At 44.4% G+C, this 12,336-nt stretch overlaps 1 protein-coding gene across 1 annotated transcript in view; it reads right to left on the reverse strand.

The window, feature by feature from the left end:
- Positions 1-12,336, reverse strand: part of SAMM50 (SAMM50 sorting and assembly machinery component) — a 76,657-nt gene that overhangs the window by 53,520 nt on the left and 10,801 nt on the right. The window contains exon 2 of the mRNA XM_085880826.1: positions 146-259. Coding sequence (XP_085736952.1) covers positions 146-259 — 114 coding nt within the window. The remainder of the gene's footprint in view (positions 1-145; positions 260-12,336) is intronic.

Below are 12,336 nucleotides of genomic sequence, written 5' to 3' on the forward strand. Positions count from 1 at the left end.
CTCAAATTAAAATGAAGGATAACCACAGAAGGCATTCCTCAAAAAGCAAAAGCCATCTGGTGAAATCGAGAAACGAGAGCCCTCACCTGAAGAGAGCGTTGCAAAAAATGATGACACACTTAAAGTTATGCTGGGATGTACACACCGGTTTGTTGGTGAGGACGATTTCGTGCCGAGCCACTGGCTCCGCTTCCACCATCCCACGCTCCTCGAATGGGTTCAGACGCTCGGGCCCAGCAACTGGGACGGGCTCCATGGACTACGAACAGCGAGGTGGTGGGAAGGAAATGAACACACTTGCACAGGGATTTCAAAACAAAGGACAGACAGTACACCCAACAGAACATGCAATTTCTACCCACAACCCCTGGCTCGGTGGTGAGGACTCACAAACACCCTCAAGACCAGGAAAAAAAAAATGTTTGCATTTATATTCGGAAGATGGTTCAGTAGATTTCAGGATAATTCCCAGCAAGAAGGATGATTACTACACCAACCACTACAGTTATACTTCTACTACTATAGCCCCAATTATTCCAAATTCCTGCAGGGTCAACCAGTGAACGTTTTGGCCCAAGTCTTTCACAAACCAGTTGGCTCGGAATGACATTCGACCGAAAGCAATTCAAGCTGGAACTTGTAATTTGTTCAGGTTCCTGGTGATAACTCCCCATAATATTTGTGAAAGGCACAATGGGATCATTATTATCCACCAAGTAACGCAAACAGAAGAGACAACCGGCTTAATGTACATCCGAGTGACGGAAAACTGTGATGCAACGCCCTGCCTGGAAAGCGCCAATGCGATACTTCATAGTAGGGTCAGGAAGCAAACCCAAGATGGACAGCTGACAGATAAATGCTATGAAAGTGTTAATCAGATGAGGCTCCATCAGAGGTTGCCAGGATGTACCATTCATTATCCAGGGAACAACCACACGTTTCACACTTTACCTTACATTCTTGCAGAAGTCCAAGATCCAATGATAAGAGTGGATGGATTATAACGTGCCACACACAGGTGCGTGGCATGTTATAATGAACGGACAATGGTGTGAAGTACATCATTATGAATGCATAGCTGCCAATATCGAGAGAAGAATAGCAGTCGGACCAAAAGGATCCGTGGTGCCATGAAGCGAAGCGTCCGAGCGGGGTAGAGGATCAGGGATATCATTTCCCATGCAGCATCGAAGGGAACCTCGCGATGGTCGACAGAAACAGTCACGACATGTAAATCTATCAAAACTTTGATGAGATATTATTTTGGAAAAGCGGTATTTTCGCTACAAGAGCGGTAGGCTGTTAAAGTGTGCAAAAAGCAGGAGAGTACCGCCTAAAGCGGCAGAGTTGGTAACTACGTGAACGGGCAATTGCGTGCAATGTGTTATAATTAATGCACAATCATGCGTGGTCTATTATGATGACTGTGTCGTGGTGTGCAGCAATGATGGGATATTGGTGTGTGATGTGTTGTAATTTATTAGTCCCTCACCGGTTTCACTGGAGGGGACTAGAGGTTTGCTCTCCATCCATCCCACCGATGGTTTTTCAGACTTTTTCCCCTCATACCTTTAACGTATTCAACTGAAACTTGGTACATGGCATTATTATGATAAGTTACAGAACAAGTTCGAGTTTCAGGGGGTTTCGTCAATTTTTCATAGTTATGCCCTTTCTGCACTAAGAAACTATCACATCGGATGGAGGCATGGATTGCAAAGCAATTCTCGCTCTTGTCATATATACAGTGGGGAGAACAAGTATTTGATACACTGCCGATTTTGCAGATTTTCCCACTTACAAAGCACGTAGAGGTCTGTAATTTTTATCATAGGTACATTTCAACTGTGAAAGACGGAATCTAAAACAAAAATCCTGAAAATCACATTGTTTGATTTTTAAATAATTAATTTGCATTTTATTGCATGAAATAAGTATTTGATACATCAGAAAAACATAACTTAATATTTGGTACAGAAACCTTTGTTTGCAATTACAGAGATCAGACATTTCCTGTAGTTCTTAACCAGGTTTGCACAGACTGCAGCAGGGATTTTGGCCCACTCCTCCATACAGATCTTCTCCAGATCCTTCAGGTTTCGGGGATGTCGCTGGGAAACACAGGCTTTCAGCTCCCTCCAAAGATTTTCTATTGGGTTCAGGTCTGGAGACTGGCTAGGCCACTCCAGGACCTTGAGATGCTTCTTACGGAGCCACTCCTTAGTTGCCCTGGCTGTGCGTTTTGGGTCGTTGTCATGCTGGAAGACCCAGCCACGCCCCATCTTCAATGCTCTTGTTGAGGGAAGGAGGTTGTTGGCCAAGATCTTACGATACATGGCCCCATCCATCCTCCCCTCAATACGGTGCAGTCGACCTGTCCCCTTTGCAGAAAAGCATCCACAAAGAATGATGTTTCCACCTCCATGCTTCATGGTTGGGATGGTGTTCTTGGGGTTGTACTCATCCTTCTTCTTCCTCCAAACACGGCGAGTGGAGTTTAAACCAAAAAGCTCTATTTTGGTCTCATCAGACCACATGACCTTCTCCCATTCCTCCTCTGGATCATCCAGATGGTCATTGGCAAACTTCAGACGGGCCTGGACATGCGCTGGCTTTAGCAGAGGGACCTTGCGTGCGCTGCAGGATTTTAATCCATGACGGCGTAGTGTGTTACTTATGGTTTTATTTGAGACTGTGGTCCCAGCTCTCTTCACGTCATTGATCAGGTCCTGCCGTGTAGTTCTGGGCTAATCCCTCACCTTTCTCATGATCATTGAGGCTCCACGAGGTGAGATCTTGCATGGAGCCCCAGACCGAGGGAGATTGACTTATCTTGAACTTCTTCCATTTTCTAATAATTGCGCCAACAGTTGTTGCCTTCTCACCAAGCTGCTTGCCTATTGTCCTGTAGCCCATCCCAGCCTTGTGCAATTCTACAATTTTGTCCTTGATGCCCTTAGACATCTCTCTGGTCTTGCTCATTGTGGAGAGGTTGGAGTCTGATTGATTGAGTGCGGACAGCTGTCTTTTATGCAGATAACGAGTTCAAGCAGGTGCAGTTAATACAGGTAATGAGTGGAGAATGGGAGGGCTTCTTAAAGACAAAACTAACAGGTCTGTGAGAGCCGGAGTTCTTACTGGTTGGTAGGTGATCAAATACTTATTTCATGCAAAAAATGCAAATTCATTATTTTAAAAAAATCATACAATGTGATTTTCAGGATTTTTGTTTTAGATTCCGTCTTTCACAGTTGAAGTGTACCTATGATAACCAGAGTTGGTGACAAAGCCACCCAATGCTCGCCTGTTTATACATTTATCGTTTTTAAAAGACGAGTCTAATAATTTATATTTTTTTATAAAGCATTGCAGTGAAGTATAATGATAAAGCAATATATGCATTTGTATATTGTAATCAGTAACAAGAGCGCAAGTGAGCACAATATACGCCCTAACAAGAAGGTATATACAGAATTGTGCTACAACATGGAAAACAGCATCCCGGTTGTCATGGCAACCACTTTAGATGACGAACGTATGTCAATACACACTGTCTCCACAGTCTGTACCTATGTACCAAATATGAAACGTGAAAGTTGAAAACTTTGGGAGTTCAAGTGCGGACAGGAACGGACGGACAGACAGACAGACGGACAGACGACTGGTATCACATAATACGCCCCGGTATATATATATATATATATATATATATATATATATATATATATATATATATATATATATATATATATATATATATATATATATATATATATATATATATATATACATATATACATACATACATACATACATATATCTTCTTCTTCTTCTTTCGGCTGCTCCCGTTAGGAGTGTATATATATATATATATATATATATATATATATATATATATATATATATATATATATATATATATATAAATCGGGCGTATAAAAAAATAGTGTGGAAGATATAAACATTAGAAAGGAAACTCGAGGGGGAGCACTCGGGAGAGTGCAAAACCTCCGCCGCCAATACTGCTGGATCACTCAAGTGAACCTTATATCTTACTCACATTAAATATGATGTCAACAGTGCTGACCGTTATAGTTCTTTTCTCCATTTTGGTGGGGGGGGGGGGGTGGAAATCACTTAAAACAAGTAGAAATGCAAAAAAAAGAAATCGAAATTTTGTTGAATTAAAAGTTGCAAAAATTTTTTTTCCTCAAACAATTTTTTTTTGGGGGGGGGGGGGTTGGAAATCACTTAAAACATGTAGAAATGCAAAAAAAATTTCTCTACCAACTTTTTTTGGGGAGGGGGGACCAAGTCCAAAATCTAATGGCATGATCCTTGGACCATACCGAACCCCCGCCCCACCAAGTTTCGTCGAAATCCGTCGAGGAGTTTTTCCGTAATACAAAAAATTTAACATTTTCACGCTGACGCTCACGCCGGGGGTATCGCTCTCGCTCTCTGTTCTTCGAACAAGTGAGCTAATAATTATAAAGCAATATATATATATTTGTATATTGTAATCAGTAACAAGAGCGCAAGTGAGCACAATATACGCCCTAACAAGAAGGTATATACAGAATTGTGCTACGACATGGAAAACAGCATCCTGGTTGTCATGGCAACCACTTTAGATGACGAACGTATGTCGCTATACACCGTCTCCAGTCTGTACCTATGTACCAAATATGAAACGTGAAAGTTAAAAACTTTGGGAGTTAGTGTGGACAGGAACTGATGGAAAACAGCATCCTGGTTGCCATGACAACCACTTTAGATGACGAACGTATGTCACGACACACCGTCTCCACAGTCTGTACCTATGTACCAAATATGAAACATGAAAGTTGAAAACTTTGGGAGTTAGAGTGCGGACAGGAACGGATGGAAAACAGCATCCTGATTGCCATGACAACTACTTTAGATGACGAACGTATGTCATGGCACACAGTCTCCACAGATTGTACCTATGTACTAAATATGAAACGTGAAAATTTAAAACTTTGGGAGTTAGAGTGGGGACAGAAACGGACGGAAACAGCATCCTGATTGCTATGGCAACCACTTTAGATGACGAACGTATGTTGCGACACACCGTCTCCACAGTCTGTATCTATGTACCAAATATGAAACGCGAAAGATGAAAACTTTGGGAGTTAGAGTGCGGACAGACAGACAGACGGACGGACGGACGACCAGTATCACATAATACGCCCCGATATGTATATATATATATATATATATATATATATATATATATATATATATATATATATATATATATATATATATATATATATATATATATATATATCGGGCGTATAAAAAAATAGCGTGGTAGATAAAAACATTAGAAAGGAAACTAGAGGCGGAGCACTCGGGAGAGTGCAAAACCTCTGCCGCCAATACTGCTGGGTCACTCAAGTGAACCTTATATCTTATTCATTAAATAGTCAACAGTGCTGACAGAGTTATAGTTCTTTTCTCCAACATTTTTTTTTTTGGGGGGGGGGGGGGGTTGGAAATTACTTAAAACATGTAGAAATGCAAAAAAAAGAAATCGAAATTTTGTTGAAAAAAGTTGCAAAAAATGTTTTTTTCTCTAACAATTTTTTTTTGGGGGGGGGGTTGAAAATCACTTAAAACATGTAGAAATGCAAAAAAAAAAATTTTTCTCAATTTTTTTTGGGGGGGGGGACCAAGTCCAAAATCTAATGGCATGATCCTTGGACCATACCTCACCCCCCGCCCCACCAAGTTTCGTCGAAATCGGTCGAGGAGTTTTTCCGTAATACAAAAAAAATTTAACATTTTCACGCTCACGCTGACGCTGACGCTCATGCCGGGGGTATCGCTATAGCTCTCTGTTCTCGCTAAAAATTACAGACCTCTACGTGCTTTGTAAGTGGGAAAACCTGCAAAATCGGCAGTGTATCAAATACTTGTTCTTCCCACTGTATATTGTTGCAGGCCGGGGACCGGTGGTGGGAACGACCACGAGGTGGGGGAGATTACGTCGCTTCCCACCGGACTCCCGGAATTGTAGGCCGTCGCTCTCAGATAACTCCGTGAGTCGGTGGGTCGCTGAACCAACCGTGGACGCCAATATCTCAACCGCATAGCATAGGGTCTTTTTGTCGAGAACCAATTTACCTAATTAACTACGCGATTTTGACTTCGGGGAACCACGCCCTCGGCACGTCTTGCTCAAATCGGGTCACTCTACTGACTGGGGTAGAGTTCCAACTACCGACTACCATTTCCGGTTTGGATGCAGTCGAGCGGAACTGCCAAAGCCGTGTCGGATGGGATGAATGGATTATCGGGTATAAAAACCCAGCTAAAACTCAGATCCGAACCATGCTGGACCAATGAAGGAAAAGACGAAAATGAACTGGGAACATTTCTAATAATAATTTATTTACAATAAAGAAGACACAGAGCAGACTTGCGCGGGAATAAACAGGCAAGAATTTACAATGTTCAAAAACACTTATACAGTTTCGACTTACAAGACGGGCCCACACACTCAGACGCATACTCAGATGATAAGAAACCCAGATGTTTTATTGGACCCCCACAGCCAGGGAGAGAGACGAGCTGGGGTTGCGGTTCGGCGGGGTGGCTGGACGTTGGAGGGATGGGGTGCTCGGTGGTGCGGCACCTGTTCATGGTCGTGCGGCTCTGTCCACGGCCGCACGCGTGGAGACCATGTCTGCAAAGGAGACAGGGTCGAGTAGAGTGGAGTCCGAGGCGGGGATCATGGCCTAACGCTCTCCGCTCTCAGGGTTGCTTCACGAACTCCAAGCCTTTCACTCCAAGCACTGTACGAACTCCACGACTGTCTCACGGCAACGCTCCTCACAACCAGCACTCCTCGCAACCCTCCGAACTCCAGCGCAACCCAACAACCACGATGAAGAACGACCCCCCAAGAACTCTTCGCTGAGGACGGTCTCGGTAATTTTATGGACGTCCCTCAGCAGGGAGGGGCCTTGATGAAAATGACGTCACTGTTCGCCCCGATTGCATGGGGCTTCCATGGGTCCACTCTTTCTGGGTGAGGTTTCGGCCATACTGGGAAGCCCACCCACTCCACACGTGTGGATTCGCCCAAAAAGGTACTTCACAAAGATTTTGCCTTGAAACACGAGGCTCCAGAGAGGCAGGTGGACAGTGGATCGTGATGGGGGATGTGATGGTTGTTTGATGTTCGTTGGAGGGTTCGTTGGATGGTCTAGGATGGTTTGTTAGATGTAAAGATTTAATAACCTACCAAAAAGGACATCGCAATGCACACCTTTGATTCTCCCACGAAACAAAAGCAAGGGACCTGTCTCACATGTACTAAACGGAATAACTGACTCTTGGGACATCTGAATGTTTTTTTTTGTATACCTTGTCGAGGCTCGAGTGAGAGCTAACACACAACGCACAAAAAGGGGGCATGAGACAAGAGGGGCGGGAGTGGGGGGGGGGACAAAACAGTGGGGAACAGACACATTAGGAGATCTGTGGAAGGGAGAGGGATGGGACGGGGAATAGAAGATGGACATTACAGGGACTTTCAGGAAGGAAAACAGGGAATTTGAAGGAAGTGGGCTTGGGTGGATTATCGGGGGTAGAAAAGATCGAGGATTTGGATGAAAAGATCAAGGATTTTTGACACAAGATTTCGCTGCAAACACCGAGTTTAGGCATTCAGCTTTTTCACGTGCGGTATCAGCAGTGCGGCCATTTGACGTAAGGGAGGGATGGAGGGGGAACATACACCAGAAACAGATAAGAGGTGGTGGTGAACAGCTGTTTTGAAAGCCTGGAGGGAAGAATGGGAAAGAATAGAGTGAGGGAGTTTATTCCAAAGGCGGGAAAAAAGAGGAATGAAAGAGTGAAGGTGAGCAGTGATTCGTGATTTTGGTAGTTTACCAGAAGGGGTTGTTGGCTGACCTTGAGCGCCCTGAGGAAATGTGGTGGGGACAAATCGCAGAGAGAGCAGGGGGAGCAAGGCTGGAGAGTAGACGGTAGAAGACAGGAAGACTGACTGACCTCATTGCGGGAGATGCCGATGATCCGAAATGCCCTGGTTTCTACAGCGTGAAGCCGAGAAAGGTGGGAGGCAGGAGCACCAGCCCATAGGGGAGAGCAGTACTCCATCAGGCTAAGGACAAAAGCTTTGTAAGTGGTCAGGAGCTCAGGAGGGCCAAGGAAAGACTTTGCACGACGGAGGATTCCCAGTCGGCGACTGACTTTTGAGGCGAGGTTTGAAATGTGGCTTTCCCAGGAAAGGTCATGGCAGATAGTGAGACCCAGAAGCTTGAAAGAAAGGACTTCTTCCAGAGGATTGTTGAGAAAGTGGATGGGTGGGTTTTCTAAATGGTCCTTTTGAAGAGACATCGTGAGAATGTGAGATTTGTCCGGATTGAAAGACATGTTCCACGTGTTGGACCAGTTTGTGATTTTATCCAGATCTGCAGTGAGCGAAGAAGCTGCTGCTTGCCAGTCTGAGGGATGACTGATGGTACGGCAGAGGGTGGAGTCATCAGCAAAGAGACATAGAGGATTTTCCAGAGAGTCGGAGAGATCATTGATGAAAACCAGAAAAAGAACAGGGCCCAGAACGCTACCTTGAGGAACTCCAGCTTGGACAGGAAGAGGGGATGAAAGAACTCCATTTCGGGCCACACGTTGACTGCGACAGGAGAGGAAGTCTGCGAGCCACGAGTGGAGATGGCCTTGGATACCATGGGAAGAGAGTTTGGTGAGTAGGGCAGGGTGCCAGACTGTGTCAAAAGCACGTGATATGTCCAGGGATACGGCTCGGATTTCATGTCTGGCATTGAGGACCTTCATGCATTGTTGGGAGAGCAGAAGCAGCATATCCAGGGTAGAGTGACCTGGTCTGAAACCAAATTGATGATCGGAAATCAAGCCATTGGAGAAGAGGAAGGATTTCATGTCTGAAGCGATGATGGATTCCATAACCTTGCTGATGATTGGGAGAAGGCTGATTGGTCTGTAGTTGCAGGGATCTGTTTTTGCACCTTTTTTATGCAGGGCAATGATGTTTGCAGATTTACAACAGATGGCAGATGACCTTGAGCAAATGAGAGGGTGAATAGAACAGAGAGAGGGTGAGCAAGAGCAGAAGAGCAGGCTTTGAGGACACATGGGCTGATGCCGTCTGGACCGGTTGCAGAATCTGAGTCGAGGTTTGACAGTAAGCTCTCCACCTTGTCTGGAGAAAAGGACACAGAGTCCAGGGACAGTTGGGTGTGACTGGGTAAGGTGGGGAGAGAAAGTGATGGGTTTTTGACACAAGATTTAGCTGCAAACACTGAGTTTAGGTATTCAGCTTTTTCACATGCGGTATCAGCAGTGCGGCCATTTGACGTAAAGGAGGTGATGGAGGGGGAACATACACCAGAAACAGATTTGATTAAACGCCACCAGGATTTTGAGGAGGGAGAGAGGTTTGAGAGTTCAAACTTGAGATGAGAAAGATGTTGTTTTCTGGCTCTCCTGAGGGTAGATACACACTTGTTCCGAGCTTTATGGAAGGAACTGAGATTGCCCTCAGTTGGGTTTGCTTTTCATGAGGCAAAGGCAAGTTGTTTCAGGACAATTGCCTCGCCACAAGCTTCAGTAAACCAAGGGCGGGAGGAAGGGTAGGACAACTGAAGATGAGAGGGGATAAATCTGTGCATGAGGGAGAGCAAGTTTCTTTGAAAGAATTCCCAGGATGAATTGATGTTGGAGAAAGTAGCGATAGGAGACCAGTCTATAAGTTTGATGGCTGCTTGGAGACCCTGCCAGTCGGCTTTGGTGAAATGCCAGACTCGACAGCGGTGAGGTGGTTCTCTGATAATAGCCAGAGAGATGTCCACTTTGACAAGGACGTGGTCAGAAGAACCGATTGGAGCGAAGGAAGAGCAGCAGATATTGTCAGAGAAATTTGTCAAAATCAGATCCAGAAGAGATGGAGTACCATTGGTTGAGATCCGGGTCGGGAAGTTGACCGATTGAGTCAGTCCCAATGAGTCGCAGAAAGCTTTTGCTGAGGTGCCATGACAGGTGAGAGAGGTACCCACACCGAGCCAACTGGCATGATGACAATTGAAGTCGCCACATAAGAGGAAGAGAGAGTTTGGATGAGAAGATAGAAGATGGTCCATGTTTTCGGATAGTGAGGTGTAGATGGAGTCATCACTGTTAGGTGGACGGTACAGTACACATATAAACATGAGGTGGGAGTGGAGGGAAGCCGTAGCCAGAGGTATTCCTGGGGGTGTGGAGGAGTGAGAGCAGTGCATGGAGAGTGAGGAATAGAGTCTTTGATGAAGAGAGCAACTCCTCCACCAGGACGAGGCTCAGGTCTGTCATACCGGAGAAGGGAGTAACCAGGGAGAGATACTTGGGAGTCAGACACGTCTTGGGGGAGGAAAGTTTCTGTTGGGCAGATTATGTCTGGTTTGTCAGTGGCAACCTGTATGGAAAGATCTGAAAGGTTTGAGCGAATGCACCGGATATTTGAGGTCCACACTTTTAATGAAGAGGTAGGGGAGGAGGCTTTGGGTGCAGGGGGTGGAGGGGGGGAGGGGGAGGGTAGGACAAGGGCCGAGGAAGGGGAGGTAAGGAGGGTTGTTGAAAGTGTGAGGGATTGCAGAATAGCTGGGGGAGGGGCTGGATGAGGAGGAGAAAAGGCTCTGTGGTGCTGGGGGAGAGGGGGAAGAAGGCAGTTGAAGATTTGAGGAGGTGGAGTGAAGAGATGGAGGTGAGAGGGCAGTGGAAGGAGGCAGCTTTGTGGATGAAAGGGGGGGGAACTTTGAGAAAGATGAGTGAGGGGGATGAAAGGTGGGACAAAAGTGAGGGGGGGAATTTTTGAGAGAGGTGAGAGGGAGGCTTGGAGGGAAAAGAGTGGGATGGTTGCTTTGAGAGCAAGAGTGAGGGGTGAGAGGGGTGAGTTGGCACTGAAGTTGGAAAAAAAGAACGGTTGATGGAAAGTGAACATTCATCGCAAACTGGGGTTTTAAAAAGTTTTCGGTCAGAGATGCGATTTAACACAGTTCTTGATGGATGCAATAAAGGCGAATTCAGAGAATGGAGAGAAGAAACGCTGTAACAGTTGGATTTTTTAGGCAAGGAATGAAGGAGAGGTCGAAATTAGAGCAGTCTGTTGAAATAGCAGAAGAGTAGTGCATTATGAAACAGTAAAGAGTACCACATGTGTGAGAGAGGAAGATGAAGCATTATAAGATATTGTTTTTGTTATTATTATGAATGGTTGAGAGAGTTTTCAACAGATTCGGTCATGGAAGTGTTGTGGAAAAAAAATTGAGGAAGAATAAGAGTAAGAGTAAGAATAAGAGTAAGAGTAAGAATAAGAGTAAGAGTAAGAATAAGAAGAATAAGAGTAAGAAGAATAAGAATAAGAATAAGAGTAAGAAGAAGAAGAAGAAGAAGAATAAGAAGAAGAAGAAGAAGAAGAAGAAGAAGAAGAAGAATAATCAGCAGAAAGGTGGGGGTTTTTTTAAAATAAGAAATAGATTAGTTGGGAGAATGGGGGACGTTAGGAAAGTGGGGAAGATAGAAATTGAAGGTAATGGGGAGAAAAACAAATAAAACGATCGTACACCGAGGGGAACCGGTAGGCCTCAGCCTCAGCCTCAAGCCTCAAACACCCGGTAAGACAACATCGCCAAAAACTCACAAAATAGCACGATTTTTGAAACAAAACCAAACTAGGAACACACAGTATCATGTGGGTGAGAAAAATAAACAGTTAAAACGGGACAAATAACGACCGGAAACTTATCTTTGAGATCGTCAGCAGAGAGCTCCTCAGGAGACCTCTCGACGCTCCAAACCCGGAACCGGAAGTGAATGCATATGGCTTCCAGATCCGTGTATATATATATATATATATATATATATATATATATATATATATATATATATATATATATATATATATATATATATATATATATATATATATATATATATATATATATATATATATATATATATATATATATATATATATAAAAGCCAGTTCGTTTTTGAACCATGTATGTGTGGTCGGACTGCTTTCACCCCATTGGTTGGAAAGCTGGCGCAACTCCACCCATAATTGTAACCCTGAAAGAAATAACACGGCCACCATTTTGTGAGGCTGCATATGCCTCAGGCCTCACCGCCGGCATGTTTGTGCTTCATGTTATGTACGCCGGGTCATTTCCCCACGCAAACTAAGTGAAAAACAGGGTTAAGCAATTGGTTCACTTCTGTCTGTCCATCCATCTACAAAGGGCATTTTATGATTGAGGAACAACT

The sequence above is a fragment of the Eptatretus burgeri genome, chromosome 5 (assembly GCF_056783735.1).
Source record: "Eptatretus burgeri isolate ZD-2024b chromosome 5, Ebu_testis_v1, whole genome shotgun sequence".
In the NCBI taxonomy this organism is placed as follows: Eukaryota; Metazoa; Chordata; class Myxini; order Myxiniformes; family Myxinidae; genus Eptatretus; species Eptatretus burgeri.